The sequence below is a fragment of the Crocuta crocuta genome, unplaced genomic scaffold (assembly GCF_008692635.1).
Source record: "Crocuta crocuta isolate KB4526 unplaced genomic scaffold, BGI_CrCroc_1.0 scaffold223, whole genome shotgun sequence".
Classification (NCBI taxonomy): domain Eukaryota; kingdom Metazoa; phylum Chordata; class Mammalia; order Carnivora; family Hyaenidae; genus Crocuta; species Crocuta crocuta.
This window is the reverse complement of record NW_027529426.1, coordinates 6,674,328-6,698,654: the sequence shown is the minus strand read 5'-3', so window position 1 is coordinate 6,698,654 and position 24,327 is coordinate 6,674,328. Positions and strand designations below refer to the sequence as shown.

The window sequence follows — 24,327 nt, the reverse complement described above, 5'->3', positions numbered from 1 at the left end:
CCACAGGCCAATGGCAGAAGATAGATGCTGTGGACTGGGAGAGGAAGGTCTACCCATGTAGCATGAGAATGTTGCACGGTGGAAGCACAATGTTGGTTTGAAAGTGACAATGGAGAGCGAGGATGTGTTGACTCCATTTTCTGAGTAGCTTTTGCAGCAAAGTGGCATGATGCATAGTGTAAATTTATGTGCAATTTATGTGAGCGGGTAGGTGGAAGGAATCGTTGAATGGAAGGTGCAGATGCAGAATGCTTTATTGACATCAGAGCAGACGGGTTGGCTGGAGAGTGGTGCAGGCTGAGGCTGGGGCATGGAAGCGGAGGATAGTTGGGCTTAGGGGTTTCCCTGGGAGTCATGGCTTGGAGTAATACAATGAAAAAACAAATAAATAACAACCAAACAATAGAAAAATGGAACCATGAGTTAAGGTGGTAGACCTAACCACCTCCCCAGGGTACAGGAAGGGGCATACTGAAATCCAGGATACATTCAGAGGAGATGTTTGCGGTTGTAAATAGTCCAAAGGTCCAGGGAAATGTTGGCATAGAGGGCCTTCCAGAGAACTGGTTTTTGGGTTGGATTTTGGGGAGTTTGTGTGTGTATATTTGGAGGGTGGTGAGAGGACTATGTAGCTGGTATAATTTCTTTTAAGTTTGTCTGTTTAGAGTGCAAGTAGAGGAGGGGCAGAGAAAGAGACGGAGAGAGAGAATCCCAAGCAGGCTTTGTGCTGTCAGAGCAGAGCCCAACACGGGGCTCGATCTCCCAAACTGTGAGATCATGACCTGAGCCCAAATCAAGAGTCAGATGCTTAAGTGTCTGAACCGCACAGGTGCGGTTATACCTCTGCTGGTATAAGTTATATATCAGATTAGTACTAATTAAGACAAACAGTTCTGAACCTAGAAGTACCCTTTAACATGGTGCTACTTACTCCAAGTATGGTGGAGGACCCCATCCAGGGCCAACATCACCTGGGAACTTGTTAAAAATGCCAAATTTTACCATACCCTAGTTTTACTTAATAAGAGTCTCTGGGGGGCAGCACCTAAAATCCATTTCAACAGCCTTCCTGGATCTCAGGGGATTTAAAATCCGAGAAGCATTTCTAGTCCCCCTGTAATAGGTTGTTCCCTCTGGGGGAAGACCCTAGAAATGGCAGGGATCCAAAGGCTTTCAACAGTGTGGGCTGGGGAGTTTCCAAATCTTTCCACTGTTCAGAGGCCAAACCAGAGAGCCCTTAGATTTCCTGTGAGCAGGTGTGGAGGGTTAGATAAGCTTATGTCCAGAGAAAGAGTCCTAACACTGGGTGTCTCCCGTGTGACCGACAGAAGCCCTATGGGATAACTTGCTGTACTGGCTGGCAGAGGAGCTCTCAGAAGAAAATGCCACCCGTCTCTCCGCCTCCCTTCCTCTTCGCCACAGCACCGTCCAGCTCATCAAACTGAAGAACCCTGGTGATCTCACAGAACAGATCCACGAACTTCTTTGTTTCTGGAAAAGATCACTCCCAAATTCCACTGATAAAGTTCGCCTGCTGGCTCGTCATCTCCGCAAGATCGGCAGGAATGATCTTTCCGAAGAGCTCAGATTCAAGTGGGAGAAGAGGTGTTCACTGAGCGATAGTAGTGGTTTGATACAGCAGAGTAACGATGGACCACTCTTTCCTTTGCCCTAGAAAGGGGTCGTAGTTGGTTTTAAGGCTCTGTTTCTGTCAACATTTTACTGGAGGTTTCCAAGTAAAATTGTTTGAAGGGCATCTTTTTGATGGATGTGCTATTTGAGACAGGTGGAAATGCACTAATCAGATCATAAAAGGCATTCTTGGGTTTGAAGGCTCCTTCGTGGCTCAGAGATATACATTCTGCAAGAATTACTGTCTTGAGTTCAGCCAAATTTAATAGCATTTGTAATAGAGTTTTCTGTGTTTACATCTTAATAGCTGAGGTTGTTTTCTAAGTGGAAAGGAAAGATATGCTATACAGAACCCCCTTTTTATTGTTATCTACATAAAAGTAAACTAGTTATGCAGGAATCCAAGCAACAAATTCACATTATGCACACACTGTACAGTCTGCAGTTAACAATACAAAATAAATTGGGCTGCAGCAACCTGATGCTGATGACAGCAAATCATTAAGAAAACAGACAAGCTTGAAATAAATTAAAAATAGAATAACACCCGCCATTCCCTGCCACAAACTTTTCTTTTCTTAAAAAAGTATCTTGAAATAGGGCAATCTCATGTTTTATTATTAGTGAAATGAGGCAGTGCAGAGAACATGAAGTATCAGTGAAAGAATTTAGGGCCTTTTTAACTTAGGTAAACAATCTACTCTTAAATCAGTTTTCATAGAAACCTTATTAAATAAGTCCTATAGAGTCATCATTAAAGAAGCTGTAAATAAAAAACCTCACAAAACTAAAAGAAAAAAAATTACCAAAGCCCCTCCATCATTGATAAACCCTGTTAATGTCTAGTGCATAAGGTTTGAGACTTTGGAAAACCAAAAGCATCAGTCTTAGCTAAAACAGTGTGATATGAATGGAGTATTACATGAGTACTGCACTTCATTAATGCAAAAGCATCCATGGTCTTGGCTTGTTGGCATCAGTAGTGATTATTTTTGATTATTAAGTACCAGAAAAATTAATGAAATCACATGAAAAATTAAACACTTATATGGCTCTGAATTTTAAAGACAAGTTTTTCCTTTCACAAATTAACCAAGGACCTTAGATATCCATTTGGTTACACATTGAAAAAAAGGATTCTAATTTTCAAACACTTTATTGTTAAGAAACGTTTTGTTGGGCTGCCTGGGTGGCTCAGTTAAGTATCTTACTTCAGCTCAGGTCATGATCTCGTGGTTTGTGAGTTCAAGCCCTGCGCCGAGCTCTGTACCAACAGCTCAGAAGCCTGGAACCTGCTTTGGATTCTGTGTCTCCCCCTTTCCCTGCCCCTTCCCTGCTCATGCTCTGTCTCTCTCTATCTCTCAATAACAAATAAATGTTAACAAAAAATTTTAAAAAAAGAAAAACAAAACATTTTGTTAGTCAAGATTTGTATTATTTTTGCAGGTTTCCAGAAAGTTACAATATTTTTCAGGTGTCCTTGGAATGAAGAAAACAGATTGAAATATTCCGTGTTTTTCGAACTGCAAAGTAACAGAAAAGTAAAGTTGTTTATTGCCTGGTTCATTAACCAGGCGCCTAGCCCTAATGCCTAGCCCTTTACAAGCATTGACTTGTTTTCTCCTCCCAACTGCTCTGTGAGGTAGGTGTGCTGCCCCAATTTACAGGAAAGGAAAGGAGATTCAAAAGATTGAGTGCCTTGCCTAAAGTCCTAAGTGAGTGACATAGCCAGGATTCTTGTTCCAACACTAGAGAATACTGTTATGAACATTTTGGAGTATTTTCTTTCATATTTTCTTTTTTTCCTGGAAGGAAATGTTTCTATTTCTATGTACATAGATGTATATAATACACTCACCTATGTGCTCACATACACACAATCCATAAATCCCCACAAAGATACTGCCACACTCATCCATCTTCTTACTTACACACATCTTCTCACCCCACCGTGTCCTCATACTCTGCCCCCCAGGCTCCCCTACACATACATACACACACCCTTCCACACACATCTCACAAATCCCGACAGTCTTACATCCACATGTACATCCTCACATGCACACATACACTATCACACACACACACACACACACACACACTTTCTTCTCACACGTAAATTCATTCACATACTTCATATACATACGCTCATAGGCATCCATCCCTTCACAAACACACACACACACACACACTCTGACACATCTTTCCAGAATTTAAAAAAAAATGGCATATATTATTGCAGCAGTCAAACAATATAAAGGTATATATAGGAAAAATGGGTCATCTTTTGGGCACTGCCTCTCACCTAGGTTAGCAAAGGCATCGGTCTAGCGTGTAACACGTGCCTCGTGTGCTCAGAGTGCCGCGGCCACAGCCCAACTCTGTGCACCCTGCTTTCTGTCACATGGGCTGACATGTATGGTTCACACAGCAAAGCCTCTGACTTTCTAATCGGAAGGCCCAGCAGGAGACTGGGAACAGAGAGGAGAGCGACTTAGACCATCCCTGTCTTCCTCCCTTCCAAGTCACCAGGGCCAGGCTGTGTCCCTCACCCAAACTCCACTGCTCCTCTCCTCTCTGGGCAGCTATCCCCTGGATTTTGACAACTGCTTCTCCTCTTGTGTCTTCGGTTCTCGAGGTAGTAACAGCTTTGTTGCTGCCCAGTTCCTGGTGGCTTCCCTACACCCTGTCTATCCTTTTAAGAGAAAGCCTCCTGTGGTTACTCTGGTAGTATCCTATGCTTCCTATCCAGACTCTGAGTGATACTTCTTGTAGTAACTTACACATATATACTTTTTCCAGAATGGAGGTCATATATTATGCATACAGCTTTAAATATTCCTGTTCTTTATTCAATTATGAGTGTTTTCCAATATATATTAAAAATTTTTTATTAGATTGAGAGAAAGTATGACACAAGTTGGGGAGGGTTAGAGAGAGAGAGAGAGAGAGAGAGAGAGAATCCCAATCAGTCTCCACACTCAGTGTGGAGCCCAACATAGGGGCTCAATCCCATCACTCTGGGATCATGACCTGGGCTGAAGTCAAGAGTTGGATGCTCAATTGACTGAGCCACTCAGAGGTCCCCAAATGTTTTCATAGCTTCATTATATCCCATATCATAGTCATGCCATAATTTTAGTATTAGCAATTTTTGAAATGTTAAAAAAATGAATGATGCAGTATATATTCTTTTATATCTGGCTTTCTTATATTCACCTAGGTTGTTTGCGTGACACTATTTTGTTCCTTTTAGTTAATGTATAATATTCCATTACATGCATTTACTACACATTACATGTCTGTTCCACTATAGATGAACATTTTAGGGGTACCAGGGTGGCTTAGTCATAAGACTCTTGATTTTGACTCAGGTCATGATCTCACAGTTTGTGAGGTGGAGCCCCGTGTCAGGCTCTGCACTGATAGTGGGCAGCCTGCTTGGGATTCTTTCTCTCTCACTCTTTCTCTCTGCTCCTTCCCTATTTGCATCCTCTCTCGTTCTCACTCTGTCTCTCAAAATAAATAAATAATCATTAAAAAAATAGATGAGTATTTCTGTAGATTCCAGCTTGGAGCTTTCATAAACAGTGTTTTATGAACATTCTGTGCATACTTTTTAGTGAGTATATATATTTATCTCTTCCAGGTATAAACCTAAGTGTACAATGATTGGTTACCATAATTTATCTAAACTTTCCTCTTTTGTTGTAATTCAGGTGACTTCCTTATTTTCATACAAATAATATTGCAATAGTCATTTTCCTACACATGTATGTGAATGTGACTTATTATTTTATCAGGATAAATATTTAGGAATGGAATTGGTTATGGGGTAATCACTGTCAGTGCAGAGATTGCTTGGGACATTCTCTTTCTCTCGACCCTCTCTCATGTGTTCCCTCTCTGTCAAAATAAACAAATAAACTTTAAAAATTTAAATTAAAAAAAAAGAAACAGGATTATGTACTGAAAGCATTTTTAAGGCTCTTGGTACACATTGCCAGATTGCCATCCTATATTATAATCACCAGGTTATGGATTCTTAGGCAAATGGTATATTTAAGAATACATAAAAATGAATTAACTTGAGGCACATAACATGAAATCCAGGTAAGCCTGGATTGTCTTTAATTGCTCTTAAAAAAAGATATTGGCTTAAATTTTTACATTAACTCCTCTACTAATTAATTAGAGTATATTCCATTGACATTGCTATTTTAAAAAGCATCAGAAAGAGAAGTAATACAGCAGACATGTGGACAGATTCTAAAATGTCAGTTCCTAGTATCAAACTATAGCCAAATTCCAATGAAAGAAACATTAAATTAAATAGATCTATATTGAACACAAACTCTGGGACTATCAGTCTGTTAAATGGTACAAGCACAAAAATGAGTGAGAGACAGTTCTTTGGGGTTATATTTTCTGTGTAAAGAAAGAGTAAATGAATGAGATCAACACCTAGTTTATTGCCCATGATGGACCAACCTCTTTATTTTTAGCCCTTAAAAAGCACTGACCTGTTGAATCCTCTCACTGTTCTGTGGGGTAGACACATTGCCCCCAATTTTGAGTGGAAATTGGAGTTTTGAAAGAGTGAGTGCCTTGCTTAAGGTCATAAGTGAGGATTCAGGTGTAGAATGTTGGCTTGGTTCCCATCATATCATGTTGCTACAAGCTAAGGAGAATAAAGAAAGGGAATGGATGTACCTATTTCTCCATTATCTTATTTTTATTTTGCAAAACAGCATTTCTGATTCATATCAGTGGTGCAAATAGCTATGAGTTTTCAAGACGGGGATGGGGAAAGGAGGAGGAGGAGGAAGGGGAGTGTGATGCTGACCTCATTGATATTTGTCCCAGCTCAGTTAGATAATGTTCTCTTAGACTTGTGTAAGAGACTAACAGTTTAGGATAATACTGCAAATTGACCAAACACAAATTGGTAATACATAAATATTGAGTTATCTGTGGCAGATATCAGTAGTCACCAATAATTGGAGCTACTGTACCACAATTTAGCTATCCAGGAACATCAAGAACCCTTCAAAGTAGTGGCTGCAAATCAGGACCATTTATTTAACAATTAATAATAATTATTAACATTAATAATGGTAATTATCATTAACATTCTTACTCTGTGGTATAAAATTATCTTCATAATTTTATAAAATTATAAAATTTTATAATTCAGAACATTCTATATATCTTGAATAGTATCCATTTCACTAAGGTAAACCCATTATACTGATCATTTTGCTAACTATTAAGCACTAAATATTTCAAATAAAAACTTCTAACATTTATTATTCTACTTAACAAAACTTATGATGTTAACCATAGTTATCTTAATCAAATACTTATTCATGATTATAGCAATTGATTATTTCTAAAAAATGTAGCTTAAACTAACACATAGGCAATATCACATTGTATATTATGAAGTATTTTATTTAAATGTATTTTTTATTTTTATTATTGAGAGAGAGAGAGAGCAAGTGGGGTAGAGGGGTGGAGACAGAGAGAGGGAGAATCCTAAGAAGGTCGCATGCTCACTTCAGAGCCTGTCATGGGGCTCAGTCCCATAACCTGGCATCCTGACCTGAGCTGAAATCAAGAGTCAGATGCTCAATCGACTGAGCCACCCAGTGTCCCTATTTTGAAGTATTTTAGAGTAAACTGAAACATCATAACAACTAAGTTAAGTAGACTTTGAGGGCATCATAATCCAATTTTCAAATCTAAATTTTGTAGGGAAAGTTCTATTTTCCTAACCCAGCGTTTGTCAAGGGGGGGGGGGTTGTTATTGGTATTTTGAATGGAGTATGTATTTTTTAAGTGACCTGAACGGGTTCATGTACTGCAGACCATTTGGCATCCCTGACCTCTGTTCCCCAAATACACAGAGTACCCTTTCACCCTGGTAAGTGTGAGAAGTAAAATTCCTTCCACACAGTTCTAGTCATGGGGCGGGTGTTGGGGGTTTTGGGAGACTACAGAAATGCCATGACTTAACTCAAGAATAGAGTGCCATAGGCCTTAAAGGAGGATGTTGAGAACCACTGCTTCAATCAAATTTTGGCTTCAAGCAGGGAATAAAAGAAAGGGGGCAGAATAAGCCAAGGGCAATTTAGAGCATTATAAGCATAAAAAGGGCCCAACTTGAAATTCTCCAACAGGTACCAGTGTTTATAAGAAATATCAACCACTGTCTGGTGGCTTGCCCAGAAGTATTCTCAGAGAAGAATCTCCTCTGAATTGTAATCCAGAATCGTGCTGTAAAATGAGAGGTTTGTCTAAGGTACAAATTCAGGCTCCCTAAAGTTAGAATAGAGATGGTTCAGAAGAAAACAGAAATCCTGGGATAAGGTCAAAGTCGTGCTAAGTGACGTGCTGGTGTAGGGTTTACCCTTTAGCTGAGGCAGGCATGACTTGTGTGACCGGATGTCATGAGAATGCCCCTGTGTAATGTCTAGGCATTCAGATGGACATCATGTCATTGAATTACCAGCTTGCCTCTTCTCCCAGGTTTTCTCTCCTGGTATGTCCAACTTCCTTCACTCTGCATTTATGACCTAACATACTGAATAATTTACATTTCAATGATGGTTGTTATTTATTTTTAGTAAACACACACCTTAGTGCGTGCTCTGTAAGGGTCAGAGAGCTTGTCTCTTGTTCGTTGAAGGAATCCTATTACTTAGAACTCTGGCACTCAATGAATGTTCCTCTGTTTTGTTATCCTTACTTTACAGACGAGAAGATGCAACTCAGAGCTAGAGTGATACCCAGTCAGTGGATTAGAGGCCAGATGATTCTGTTTTCAAAGTCTATTTCCCTCTACTACCACTTTCTGCCCCTGGCTCCACCCTCAGCCCCACCCCCACGCCCATAGACCTTCATCCTCCATAATCTCAGGTAACATTCTTTCCAGTTCCCCAAATACCCAAGACTAGGTTAATTGTCCATGGCTATTTTGAAGTCTAGTTACAGCTCTCCCGTACTCTGTTGTAATCGCCTATTTGTGTTTTTCTCCAGCCAGTTTGTAAGTATCTCAAGGGCATGTACTGAGTATTGTTCATCATTAAGTTCCCAGTACCTTGCCAAGATCCCAGCACATAGTAGGCACTCAATAAGTCTTGCTGAATTAATGCCTGTGTGACATCTACATGCTGACATGCTATGAGCCTCTTTTCCCGTTCCATTTTCCTTCTGGAAGCAACTCTGTGGGGCAGACGCCATTTCTAAAAAACTAAAAATTAGGTTGGAATGTAAACATCTGCTCTGCCATTTATGAGGCTAGAATACTAGAGATGAAGCCAGCTACAAAATTAATAGGATTCAATGTTTCTCCCAAGGACATACTGCAGCTGTAAAGCGTCCCTTCCCTTTCTTTGACTGACTGCTGCTTTTTTACACACTGAAACACTTTGTTCTTCAAAAATCACAGTCTATCACAAACTTTACTGTTTGAAATCGTATCGGTGAGAAAGAGATATTCCTCTCTTGCCTGGAGGATCTAAGACACTTTGACACAGAAAAGCAGTCTTCATTGACAATGCGGGTGCCGAGTTTCAGATGAAGGTTTTCTAGATACAACACTGCACATCTACCTTGACATTATTGTCTTCAAGGGAGCAGGACTTCAGGTCCACTTTGTGGTGCAGGCCTGATGCTGATTCCTTTACACAAGCTCTGCTTTGCTTTGAGCCCATTCAAATACTTTTTTTCAAATNGGATCTAAGACACTTTGACACAGAAAAGCAGTCTTCATTGACAATGCGGGTGCCGAGTTTCAGATGAAGGTTTTCTAGATACAACACTGCACATCTACCTTGACATTATTGTCTTCAAGGGAGCAGGACTTCAGGTCCACTTTGTGGTGCAGGCCTGATGCTGATTCCTTTACACAAGCTCTGCTTTGCTTTGAGCCCATTCAAATACTCAACCCTGCCCTCTTTCTGTGTCTTAAAATAACTCAGTTTGCTTTTGTTTAGTGAGACACCACTGTTCCTTTGGCATGCAATCTCCCTTACTGCAGTGAGTCAGTGAACCTGACTGTGCTGAACTTCAGGTGTGTCTCTGGCAGTTTCAGGCAGACTGAAGTCTGACATCCATGCTTTCGTGCTGTGACCCAGTAGTTCTCAAATTGGCTGCACATTAGAATCCGTCAGGGCTGCCTGTACCCATCCTGAGAAATTCTGATGGAAGTAGTCTGGGGTGGGTCCTGGAAATGAGAAGTTCAAAGCTTTCCAGTGGATTCTGCAGCCAGGGCAAAGAATCATTTCCTTTAGCTCAACAGCCCCAGAAAAACTTGGAAGGGATGTTAAAATCCAGTTTCACAGAACCACAAGGCAACCAACCCCCTAAATCAGTGTCGTTGGCTACAGACCGGAGGAATCTGTATTCTTAGTGCACATGGAAGTTTAAGAACAATGCCCGCTTCCTGTCCAAAGCACTATCCATTTTTATTTTTATTTTTCATGATTAGCATGGAACCAAGAGTAGCCTAGGAGGGAAAGGGAAAGGAACAGAGAAGGCTCTGTTCTCTGTTGAATATACAAGATTTTTTCTCTCTATTTATGGTTGTATTTTGAGACAATTTATCTGTTCATAAGACTAAACAGGGTGGGGTTGGGAGCTGAGGCATGGAATTGGAATTGGGATAGTTAAGAGGGAGGAGCACTTGACCCAGGCTTCACAGGAACAGAGGAACTTAAATATAGAAGCTTTATTGTATTTTAAGTTCATTTACTTATTTTTAGAGTGAGAGAAAGAGAAGAGGGGCAGAGAGAGAGGGAGAGAGAGAAACTCAAGCAGGCTCTGCAGTGTGGAATCTGGCATAGGGCTCAAATGGGGCTCAAACCCACTAACCACAAGATCATGACCTGATCTAAAACTATGAGTTTGGATGCTTAACCAACTGAGCCACCCAGGCACCCCCAAAGATAGAAGTTTTAAAAGTCTCAATGAAAAGAGCTGTGCTGCAATCACAAAGATGGACTGACTTCTCTGGAAGCTGATTCTCATACACCTTTAAATTTGGTCCCATTAATAGACTGCACACAATAATACACTGAGAATTAATAGTTTTTTTAAAATCTCTTCTCTCATTTTAAAGAGCAAAACTATATTCTATTGTATTTTGTTTGTGTGTGCTAAAGAATTAAAAATGCACTGTATTATATATTATATTATGTTATATTAATTATATTATAATGTTATATTATATTATATTATTTTAGACTTCTTTTTGAAGGACACTGAGGACCTCGGAAATTCAACATGCCCCAGGCTTTGTTCCACCTGAATGGGCTTGTGTTTCCTACAAATTCACTATTCTTTCGAAATTGCCAGTGCAAATGCCTACAGGCTGCCACAAGAGGGCCTCTGTGTTTCAGATAAAATTAAGGAATCATTTAAAACTTTATGGAGAAATTCCTTTTGTTGTCAAATAAGTGTTTTGCATGATTTAAAAAACTAAAGTTATTTTAGGGTAGAGGGTGTAATTTGATCGATGGCCAATATATTGTTAACATAATAGTATATCATTTTGTGGCTAACTTCGCTCGAATATTCAGAGACATTTGATTATTTTTTTTAAGTTTATTTATTTTGAGAGAGAGAGAGAGAGAGAGAACAGGGGAGGGGCAGAGAGAGAGGGAGAGAGGGAATCCCAAGCAGGATCCCCACCATCAGCATGAGACCTATGCATGGCTTAAACTCACTAACCATTAGATTAAGACCTGAGCTGAAGTCAGACACTTAACTGTCTAAGCCATCCAGGCACCCTCATCTGATTCCCTTTTGATATGAAGAAAGAAAGTGTATAGAAATTTCTGCATTTATCCAGGTCTTTATGTTAATCATACCTTCTGTTTCTTCAATCAATGCAATAATAATAACAATGCAATCTATTATTGATCATTGGAACTGATGTGTGTAGTTTTGTTGAAATTGTCAGGGAAAAGAAATTGAGAGTATAAACTATTGATAGTACCATGGAATAAATGTACTTTTGACTCTTTTTACTTTCCAATATGTGTTATTGATGAATGTGATTTCTGAAGAATTGCCTTCTAATTTTTGAAAGGTTTTGAGTGGAGTGTTGCTTTTTGTCATAAATAAAAGTGGCTAACACGCTTTAAAAATAAATCTCTAAATTAAGATTATTATTCAAAAATAATCAAGTGATATTTTTCAAAATATTTGTGTTAGTTGTGATTTTATTTAAAAAATATATTTATGAGATTGATATTTAAAATGAGTTAGAGTGTCAATATCACTTCTTCCACAAAGCATCACAAACACACACAACAACGCTGTGATGGTGGCATAACAGCCCCTGAATATACAGCAAAAATGAGCAGCGCAACTGAAAATAGTCAAATATACAAAAATGACACTGAAATGGGATGAGTACATTAAAATGTTTGCTTTTCCTCGTTGTGGGAGGATTATACATTCCTATCCCCTTGATGTTACCCTTGACAATGGGATTTCGAGTCCCCAAGGAAATCTGAGTGCCATGTTAGAGCAGAAGCTTAAGAGCCATTGAGTTGTTGCACCATGTTTCTCCTTTCTCTACCTTGGATCGGCATTGTCTCAGTAAAATCTCTTCCATCAGCCTGGGTCCTAGCCTATCTCCATGGATGAGATCCACAGCTTACTTCCGACACATAGCATGAAAAATATATAAGGAAAATATATATATATATTGCTGTAAAGCCCCATCATCTGACTGATGTTATTAATTTACCAAACATAAAAAAGAAAACAAGATGATTGACTGTTAATGCAATGAGAATTTAATAAAAAGGGGTTGAGCCATAGGCTCTATAAACAAAGCAAAAAGAAGAAAAAGTGATTACAAGGTCAACAAAAATTCAAAACTTGGGATCCCTGTTGGTCTTAACAGCAGACTGCCACAGCAAATGAGGGAAATTAGAAGTCATTACAAAAATGATAAGAAGTCATTACAGAAATGATAAGCCCAGATATTATGACACTGTAGAAAGATTAATAATAGATATGGATTTATTGAGTGCCAGCTATGTATGTATGTAAACATATGTATGTATGTATGTAAACCAGGAGCATTTTATGTATAATTTCATTTCATTTTTGTAAGTGTTCTTCAATTAGATGTCATTATTTTTCTTTCCTAGATGGTGAAATAGGTTTTTAAAGTTAAGTTCATTTATTTACACAATTCCTTGTTTATTCATTCACTTATTCACTTAATCATAGTTCAACCAACAAGCATTTATTAAACACCTATTATGTAGCAGATCATGAAGTTAGGTTTTCAAACCTTTTCTTATCTGACTTCAAAGTCTGTGTTCTTACTGTTCCATAAAACTCTGTGATAGATAGAATTCTAAGATGACCCTCAAGATTTCTCACTCTCTTGTCATAAACACTCTGTGAATATAATGAATATAATGGATTTAATTCCCAGGAATAGGCTATGCTATAAGACACACTTGATTTTAAAATAAGAAGATGATTCACGTGGGTTTGACCTAATTCCTGAGCTGGTCTTGGAGGGAGAAGTTAGAAAGAACTGAAGCATGTAAGAGATTTGAGATGAGAAAGGTTCTCAATCCCTGGAATAGAGGGGACCACATGGCAAGGACCTAAGTGTAGTCTCTGGAGAAGAAAGCAGTCTCTGATAACAGCCAGAAAGGCACTGGGGACCTCAGTCCTAAAATCACAAGGAAATAAATTCTGCCAACAGCTAGTTAGCTTGGAAGAATATTCCTAATCATACCTCTCGATGAGAATACAGTCAGCCAACACTGAATGCAGGCTTCGGAAACCAAGTTTACACAAAAGACTAGCTAAAATGTGATAACTCCTGACCCACGGAAACTGTAAACATATAAATAACTTTACAGGTCGCTAAGTATGTGATAATTTGTTATACAGCATAAGAAAACCAACATACTCTTCTTTAGGTTGATAACTTTGAGTCCTTAAAAAATATAATTTATGTTCAGAATTATCTACTTGAGAAGGTAGGCAAGTACAATACGAGAAGGTAGGCAGGTATGGTGGTAGAGTTAAGAAATACTCTAGTCAGTAGAAAGCAAGGCAAAAAAAGAAAAAAGTGCTAAGGAATGATTTTAGTACAGGATCACTAGGTTCCCTTCTAAATCTAGAGATTGTGATTATATTTGCTATGATTTCATGACTACTTAAGTCCTTTCTTTTCAAAGTTATGTTATGGGTTTGATTAATTTTGCCAGAGATGCTAATTGAGTTATTTGTTGGCTCTAGGGGAGGGTTTGTGGCAGTAGTGGTTCATTTAAAACATAATGACTGTGAACTTGAGATGTTTTTCAGGCTCATGCGTCATTTAATTTAGACTTTTCCATTTCAAAAAAATTGTATGACTGCAGTTGGATGAGACTTATTCATTCTTTCCTTTATGTGAGACTCAAAAGTCTAGTCAAAAGCCTTTCTCATGAGAATAATATGAACAAATGTAAGGGCACTTTCCTTGCTATAGTCTTTTATTTCAATGCACACATTTCCTACACTAACCTTGACCTCTCCTCACTATGCTTTTTCTCTGTTCTTATTTATGTAACAAAGGTTAAATATTCTTTGACCATTTGAGATGTTTTTGACAATCCCCCTAATTCTCATGCAAGATCCTTTTTAATTTAACCTTAGTATTCTTCTGTGGCAGACTTCATGAATAATTTTAATTCTCCCTACTTATAATATATATCTATAAAAAAAATACCATTTAAATAAAATCCATGAAAATCAATGACCTTTACGACAATTCTTTCCCTGTTTGAAGGCCTATGTTAAAAGTTACCTGGTATTACTAAAAGGGTTTGAACAATATGCTATCTAAAAGGGTTTAAACAACATGATCTTAAGTTTACCAAGTTCACAAATAAGACACAAAAGCTGCAAATGGGTCATCTGACCTACAGCTTTATGAAATAAAATCTAGCCATGAGAAGTTATTCTAAGCTTCCTAAGTAATGGATCTTCTAATGTCTTCCCTGAAGAAAGCTCCATTATCCATTAGTATTTACTGTCTTCCCTCCAGGTTCACTTTCCTTTTCTTCCATTTTAACTTGTCCTATTGAATTATGTGTCTCTGTTCAAGAAAACAATCTCCTTCTTTCTTCTTCTTATATGTTTGGGAATCAAATTATCTTTGGATTCAGCAACATTTTTCAATTAATGTCTCTAGTTGTCTCTCTGAAGAGAATTGTTCATGTCTTGTCTGTTTAGGGTTTTCTGTCTTTAGACTAGCGTATGAGGAATTTCAATTGCTAGTCCCAAGTCGGTGAATAGAATACTGCAAGCAGATCTCAAGTTATTCACCTAGTTTGTAAAATCTTGGTGCTGGAGGAGGTCACTGAGAGGATGTCACAGCCAGTAGATCTGTGATCTGGACCCAACAACCTCTTCCCTGGTTTTTAGAACTTATGCTCTGCTTATTTTCCCCCTGCTTGAAGCTGCCCAGCAATGCAGCTTGAGATAGAAATGTGTGGTTGAGGCCATCTGGATGGTATACATGACTGCACCCAGTTAAGGCCTCTATGTAAACTTTTCAGACTTGGTGGGCACGTGCAGAGATCTACCCCCATCGCACCTCCCAGGACAAGCTTCCTATGTAAGTTGTCTTGCTTTTTAAACCAGCCACTTACCAATCTGAAGTGGCCTGCCTCTTTCTGGAGTCTCTCCTTGTCCTCTGTACACAGGGGGATTTTGGTTTCAGATTTTACCTGGGAAGCTCCAGAGGTCGCTTGCAAACTGACATTTGCTAAGGGACAACTCTGCCTTTTGGAGAAGAGTCTGGATTAGAGTATATAAAAATTGCACAGTATAGGCTGTGAAGCTACTGCCCTCTGACATATGAGAGCATCAGTATTAGACAATAGATCATATGTCCTGAGTCCTAATTCAGGCTCTGAAACAAATTCACTGTTGACTTTTGGCAAGTCCCTTAATGTCTGTGTCATATTTTTTTTCACTTTAAAGATAAGAAGATTAGATATATTAGGAATAGCATATATATTACTTGAAGGTTGTTATTTTTCTCCCATCCCTATGTATATCCATAACAGAAAGCTGATTATAACACCATTCATTCATTCATTCATTTGTTCAAATTCAACCAAAATCCTCATGTTCAAACTCAGCAGTTTTCAACATACTTGTTAACACAGCTAAATTACCATTTAGCGTGAGATGGTATACCACTCCTGGAATAAATGGTCTCAAGTCCTCTTCTATTTCTGTAGTGTTCCAGAGTCTTGCATGCATCTTTCTATGCAAGGAATTTTGTTTGACCTTAACAAAGTTTCCATTTTTCTCCAGGTCTTGACTATGTACCTTGTTCGTCTCCACTTTCTTTGATATACTTTGCTCCTGAGGAAAATGAACTGCTAGGGCATTAGTGTGCACCAGCGTCTGTTGAAACACTGATTACTGTACCTCACTCCCTGTTCTGATTCAGTAGGTCTGAGGTAGGACCCAAGAATTTTGCATTTCTGACAAGGTTCCAGGTGACTGCGGTGCTTCTGGTCATAGGATCATGTTTTGAGAACCGTTACTCTCTAGAAGAACATTCTTTAACCTAGAGTTCATAGATCTCAATGACATCTATAGATAGGATTCATAGAGTTTGTAAAAGATGGGTTAAGAGGGGTGCCTGGGTGGGTCAGTTGGTTAAGCCTCAGACTCTTTGTTTCAGCTCAGGTCATGGTCTTGTGGTTCATGAGAAGGAGTCCACATTGGGCTCTGCACTGTCAGAACAGGGCCTGTTTGGGATTCTCTCTCTGTCTCTCTCTCTCTGCCCCCACCCCACTTGTACACACACACACTCTCTCTCTCAAAATAAATAAATAAACTTAAAAAAATAAGTTAAAAAATGTAAAATATGGATTAAAAGACTGCATTCACATTTTTACTAATGCACTCTGAATGAAGGCAACAAACCACAAAAATAGTAGTACTTGACTTTGTCCCAATAGAAATCAGAGATATTTTCATATCACCTTACAATTGTTTCAGATCTTGAAATATGATTTATGCACATGACTACTTTGACATGATATTAGTTATTTTCCTCTGCTTAGATTTTGTTACTGTATGAGCTATTAAAGGATTATTATATCTCAATATAAAATATATTGATGCCTGTATTTCAATATATTCTCTCCTTTGAAATTTTATACATTTTATTTCAAACATCACCTAGAATGGAATTTATACACTTCCTCTATCTGCCTGAAGAGTTCTTGGCAGGAGACATGAACTCACTTCCTAAAGGATGGATATAATAAAGACTTTAAGAAGATCAAGTCATATTCCACCTACTAGAACCTTCTGGTTGTATGCACATCACTTAAGAATCTGGTAGCAACAAAACCGGAGGTGCTGGGTAAAGTCTATCTCTAATCATCTTTGCACCTAAGCAGAAAAATATCAAGCTACATCACTGGATAAATGTCATCACACATTAAATTTTACCTTTCCCATGCCATTCTTGCTATTGTAGATGGTCCTATAGTCAAATGCCACTGACGTTTCTTGCTATTTAATTATCACTTAGAATAATGGTTCTCAAAATGTGGTAGTGATGGTGGGGTCCCTGAAACTCTGTCAGGGGATCTGAGAAGAAGAACTAAAAATTCATTGTAACATAACTAATATTTTATTTGCCCTTTCCATTCTCTTTCTCTAATTAGTATGCAGTGGAATTTTCCAGAGGGTACACTATGTGTGATGATTGAATGCAAAAGTAGATAGAAGACTCCAGCTGTACTTTTTCAAATTAAACCAGATATTTAAAAGATCTGTTATAATTTAAACAATGCCATTTTTCTCTATTTTGGGGGGAGAAATAAAGTTATTTTGAGTGAAAATGTTATTTAGGTTAACATAAAATGCATTTATAATTGCTGTTTTAGATAAATCAGTCAGTAAATAGATCAAAAATTTGTTTTAATTTATAATATGGTAAGTACAGCTACATAAAACCAACATTGAAAAAATCACTTCGAATCTTTCATTCTTAAGAGTGGAAGGGGGTAGGGACACCTGGGTGGCTCTTTTGGTTAAGTGTCTGACACTTGATTTCAGCTCAGGTCATGATCTCATGGTTTGTGAGTCTGAGCCCTGCCTCAGGCTCTATGCTGATGATACAGAGCCTGCTTGGAATCCTCTCTCTCTCCCTCTCTTTCTGTTCCTTTCCTCCTTGTGCCTGCTTGCTCTCTTAAAATAAATAAATTCTAAAAAATTTTTAAAAATGAATGGAAAAGGGTCTTGAACCAAAACATTTTTCCTTAGACAATTTATAGCCCAAAGAATATAATTATTAAAATATCAAAAAGCCCATTAGTGACTGTGTTGCCAGGTCCTTTGGAATTTACTAAGACCAACCACATTGGCAGGAACTAATATGAAAAACAAAGAAAAAAGATCAAACAGTGACCATGAGTGACTTAGAGAAGTTTTACAAGACCTTTAGGGCTATGAGGGTTAAATGCAAGCAGGGTTGGAACACACAGGGTGAGTTGGTGGCCACACCCGGGGCATGTGCCAGCACGCCAGGGTGATTTCCTGTCCTGCGAGTCTCCTTCAACTCCTTGCTATTATTATTAGAGATGAAATAAGACAAAGTACAAATATTGCAGACATGAAATACATTGAAAAAACTCCTCACTAACATATGAATAATCGTCATTAAGTCATTATCTTTGGGCAGCAGAAAGCCACACACCTGAGGAGTCAGGAAGGGAATACGGAAGTGCAAATCCTCACAGTGTTGAACCACCCAGGAGTGTGAGCAGGTTGGACTTCATTCAGATGCTGCTCAAGCACAAAGGGCCCTGGCTACAGTCTTCCTACGGGGCAACCCATCTTCACGATCCTTCCCTTGAAGGAAGTTTTGATAGAATTGAGTAGAAGATGATGTAATTCCCAATAGGGGAATTTCCACTGGGAAAGAGCAGAGTCCAACACAACCTTTATCTGCTTCAAAATGGTTTCTGTAAACACTGGCAAATCTAAAATCATGACTAAGTGTTAAAGTAATGTCTGCCCTTTTATCATATAGCAGGAAATCTTCCATAGGAAGTTGAAATATGTAAAACTCTTTATCCTCATTCAAAGTTCCTCCTGGAAGCAGAGGAATTTGAACTGTGTTACAATAATCTATTATCTGGAAAAAGGAGCACATTACCTAAAAAGTAGATTAAAATGGATTAATTAATATGATTGGTTCATTAGACTCCCATAAATCATTATTGAATGAATTATCCTATTAATCTAGTGACTAAACTTATCAGCCAGGTACAAACACTATAGCAGCTTCATCCTCAGAGAGGCAACTAGATAATTATTTCCTGTTATTAGTAACATGTGCTAAGACTGTGGACAATTGGTTACCAAAACCCAGAGAGATTCTTTCTTTTTGTTCATTCATACTTCCCAAGTGCTGAAAGCAGTACATAACTGATAATAGGTGCTCAATATTTAATGATGGAATAAATTAACTAAGTCAGTTTAGATTGCAAATAAGACAAAATTTAACTCAAACGAGATTAGACAATAGAGTGAAGTTATTAGTTCTTATACTAATAAGTGCATAGATTGGAAGTGATTTAGTGCATCCTCTCCTATAAAGGAGGGCTTTAGAGTTCTTATACTGATTCTCAGTGATTCTCTCAAACTTACTTTTATTAATGAGTTGTCTTTGTCCCCAGGCTGTGTAGCATACTAGATTCTTTCACATGTATCTGAAGGGAAGGAATCTCACTCCAAAGCAATGATAAAAACCTTCACCTCACAGTATTTGGAACTTCCTGACCATATTCTCATGTCCCAGGGAGTGTTAGGTTCTGGGACACTCATGGTGACAAAGAACAAAGCAATCAACACAACTAACCACGCTAATGCTCAACATCACCTCTTCTCCCTTAGAGTTCTGGTAACATCCAGCCCAGCCTTGGGTAAGAGACTCACCTTTCTTCTCTATTTAAGCACTATGAAAGGAATTTCCTTCCACACTGTTACAATCATGTTACCAGAAGAATAGGTTAAACACAATGCACATCTGGAAAGCTCATCTACTTTAGGAAACTGAAGGATCTTGCCTCACACTTCACTTAGAACCCACCCTGTAGATCAATCAGGAGCACTGCTCTTTCAAATAAGGAATGCCCACTATGACAAGAGAATGGTATGGTCAATTAAAAACCTGTATTTTACCTACATAAATGAAAATATTTATAACATATAATATTTGACATTCACATAAATTTTATGTTAGCATTTATCAAATAAAGGTAGAGAATAAGAAGAGATTCAATGTAGATTTAAAATATGATATTACTTCTGGAGATAGCCAGTGAAACAGCAAGCCAAGGAATAAATATGCTAGCACATACTTTCAACTATGATAAATTATATTAAATCTTGTGTTTTCCTATTTTAGGAAAGCTTCAACAAATCATTTTTACTTATGCTGGAAATCAAGACTTAAATTGAAATCCTAAAGATTAACATCAACACTTAACTAAGTGTAGTATTTATTTGGATACTCCCTTTAATATAGAAAAATGAATACTAATGGGAACACATAAATACATATATTTCATGAAAATATTCAGATTCTGGATACTTTTATCTTTCATGTGAAATATAAACTCACCTTCTTCTTGGAAATCTGAGGCACAATCTATGGATAATGTTCAGGGAAAACTTACTTTTTAATTATTTTTTAATGTATGGAGTTACTGTTGTCTATATTTTACCAAAATTCTAATCAGTTGTTGAAATTAATGGACTCCTCAGCCAGTAAAGCACAGGCACTTCTTATGGTCTGCTTAATAGCTTTACTTCCTAAAGTAACACTTAGCATTCAGTGCAATTTATCAAGTACCTAACTTCCTTCCAGGGGTAGTTTACTTGTGGGAAAAATTTGTCTTTCTGAATTCTAACTTTAATTCCCTATTCGGTAAACAGTGTACATTCAATTATAGGAAAATAAAAACACGAGTTTTGCTACCAAAAATACGAAATACAACAGAGGTTGGAGGTGAAAAGAATCTTAGGGATCAATGTGATATACTTTTAGTTTGCATATGAGAATACTACAGTCAGAACATTTAAATAACTTTTTCAAAGACTGTGCACCTAATTATTGACAAAGCAGGGGTGGAACCCAGGTTTCTTGATACCCAGTTCATTTATCTTCCAGTATAATAGCATTTTTAAGTCTGATTCTTATAATTCTGGTTGCAAAGTAAATGATTCTAGGCAGATATGGATGAATGTTAAAAATTACCATGCATTCACTTTCAAAAGTATTGGGGACTTCTGGCTTCTGCTTCAGATATAAAAGGAAAGTCATTGCTTGTAACCCAACAATTAGAAGAAGTGCAATAATCTACAAAATCATAAATTTTCTTTCATCCATCAGAGAAATGAAGTTACAGGTCCATCAACCAGTCTGAAGTTAAAGGAACAACAGGTACCTTCAAGGAGATATAGGTCATATGAACTGACCCAAGTGAAATATCATGGGTGGAAGATGAGACTTCCATGCAAGTTGGCAGGAAGAATTAAGCCACAAATAAAATACATTTGAATGAAAAGTTACTAAATATGGAGTGTGGGCAAGTGTGAGAGTATAGAACCCCTAGAAACTAAAGATGCAAGGGGAATTTGTACCCACTCAGAGGTTCTTCACCACAGCTCTCCACTGGTGCTCACAAGAAAGATGAAAAGATTAAGGGCAAGTGGGATAAAAGAGAAAGCATTCCCCGTGGTCCAGTCTGCAAAAGAGGGGGAGTCACTACCACAGGAAAGGCAGAAAGTCCACCTAGATAGTATTCCCTGTGGGAAAAAGAATCCCTACATTATTAAAGGGAGGGCAGTAAATCCTATCATGCAGCCCAAGGCTCTTCATGGCTTAAAAAACAGAAAAGAAAAACGTGCTCTATATCTTGGCAGGAGCAGGAAGTCTGGGCCCAGACCATAAAAAATCTTTTCCCCTCTGAGGGAGGGAAAGGATCGTTGAGAAAGACCTGAGATGCAGGGATACATAGTCTACCTCAGACTGTAGATGAATTAAGTGAAGAGTGGACTCTGCTTCCCTCGCCCATTAGACCAACAAGCACTTAGTAACATGCTATAGCAATGTTCTGCTGGAAGAGCAGTAATTTGGAGAGAGAGCCTCTCTGAAATATAGGTTTATAGGGAAGACGTGAAGTTGAAGGTGGAACAGAAACATTGTGTAAACCCCTCCAGTAGGCCAACTCACACTATAAGCACGAGGTAACAGGAGAGGAAACTGAAGCCAGCAATGTACTGGAAGTGCATCAATGCAATAATAAAATCCTTTTCCTGTGTACTCACTAAAAGACTAGCAGAAAAAGAGGTGCGCCCACTTCCAGGAATAAATTTTATCTACTTAAGTTTCTACTGTCCTTTAACAATGCTAACTTTTCAACAAAAATTACAAGACACACAAAGAAGTAAAAAATAACACACTGTTAAAGAACAAGGCAATAAATAAAATCATATTCACATATAACCCAGACCTTGGAACTTTCAGACAGTAATTTTAAATAATATATCCAAAATAATGTTAAATAATATATCAGAGGCTCTAGTGGAAAGGTCAGGAAATATGGATGAATGGATGGAGAATTTCAGCAGAGAGATGAAAAGTAGTGGAAAAAGTCAAATGGAAATACTATAAATAAAATTACAGAAGCAGACAAGAATGTCTTCCATGGGCTCATCAGTAGAGCTGACACAACTGAGGAAAAAAATCTGTAAACTTGAAAATCGGTCAACAGAAATTGCCTAAGTTGAAACATCAAAATAGAGTAAAAAATGAATTATAAAAACATAAACAGCTAGCCAAATGTGTGATCTGAATTCTACTAGTTAGATAAGGGTGCAGTGAAAAGTAAGTAAGTTAATACCAGTAGAGATAAGTCATATTGATAGTATATAATCTTAATATGATGCGACAAGAGTGGGCACTTTGCCTTGGTGGTTTTCCTCCAAAAACCTATTACCCCAGTCTAATCATAAGAAAAACATCAAACAAATTTCAGTTAAGAGACACTCCACCAAATACCTAGATCATACTTTCCCCAAATGTCAATGTCCCCCAAAACAAGGAAATTCTGAGAAATGGTAATACCCAAGAGTAGCAGCCTGGGGGGATATGGTGACTAAACACCATACTAAACACTAAACACTGTTGTTGGTGCACTGTAGCATAAGAAGAGCATTAAGTAAACTCTAAGAATTTTGAAATAAAGTATAGCCTTTAGTTAATAATAACACATGAATAATAGGTCATGAATCATATCATACTAATGAAAGATGTCAATAAGAGGGGACATCGAGGCTGAAGTATATTGGAAGTCTGTATAATTTTCTTCTAATTGTAAAACTATTCTAAAATAAAACATCTTAAAATAAACAATTTTGTTTTAAACCTCAAATAGCATGTAATATATGCATAAGTGATGCAAACATTGTGAAGGTAGTATGAGAATAACTGAGGTTTGGGAAACACTTCATCAAAACACTTAGGTGTTTATACCTTGCCAATACATATGAAAAATTCCAAATTTCTCTGGGTCTATATTTGTATAGAGTTCCTTACTGGTGCTTTATGGTTTTGTAGCCCAACAGTAGACTTTTTCTATGATTAGAAGCTTCATTAGGGCAGAGCCTATGCCTGTCTTCAATTCCCTTGGGACTTTGTATGACAATGTTCAAAATGGATATGAAGCATTTATTCACAAAATTGATTCATATGAATATGAGTGCTTCTGTGCTTTTCTTTAATTTTACACTACCGATTTGTTTCATGTGTTGAGAAGCTCCTATTACAGCTTATTTTTCTTTGGAGTTAAAAGAAAAGAATCTTTCTTTAAGATTTTTGATCATTGGGGTGCCTGGGTGGCTCAGTTGGTTAAGCTTCTGACTTAGGCTCAGGTCATGACCTCATTGTGAGTTTGAGACCCGCATCAGGGTCTGTGCTGACAGCTCAGAGCCTGGAGCCTGCTTCGGATTCTGTGTCTCCCTCTCTCTCTCTCTGTCCTTCCCCGACTCGTGCTACCTCTCTCTGTCTCTCAAAAAATTAATAAACGTTAAAAACAAGTAAAAAAAGGATGTTGATCATTAACAATCACAAAATTGTCACTGTCTTATTTCGAGATCAAGGCAGATGAATCTCTTAATTTCTGCCAGATCTTACTAAATCTACTTAGAGCTGCGGGAACATATGGGTATCATTCTGCAGACCAATTCCAATCCTTTCATGATGGCTGCCCAGGAAATTGTTCTGAGGAGTCTGAGGCTATGTGAGGTGTGATGGGTTTAAGGTGCAGGAGAAAGAATGAGAATGCCATGATGGTTCATGTGTCATGTACCTGGCAAATTCATTTTGAAGACTATTTGACACTAATAAATGTGACCACTCTCATAAGAGGCCTCTGAAAGCCTGAAAAACTTAATATTAAGATATATAGATTTTTGTAGGCAAATTCAGACATTTTGGCAGGTTGCAGGTGGTAAGGCTGCCCCTTTTGGTGGTTTTTCATATATTTTTACCAAACTCTTTCATGAAACATACACAAAATTCAATTTTTAGATAAAAATTATGATTGAAAACATATTACT

At 37.8% G+C, this 24,327-nt stretch overlaps 1 protein-coding gene across 1 annotated transcript in view; it reads left to right on the top strand.

Moving 5' to 3' along the window:
- Window positions 1–1,936, top strand: part of DTHD1 (death domain containing 1) — a 68,135-nt gene extending 66,199 nt beyond the window's left edge. Inside the window, exon 10 of the mRNA XM_077758865.1 lies at window positions 1,329–1,936. Coding sequence (XP_077614991.1) covers window positions 1,329–1,675 — 347 coding nt within the window. The 3' untranslated portion in view covers window positions 1,676–1,936. The remainder of the gene's footprint in view (window positions 1–1,328) is intronic.
- Window positions 1,937–24,327: the final 22,391 nt, after the last annotated feature.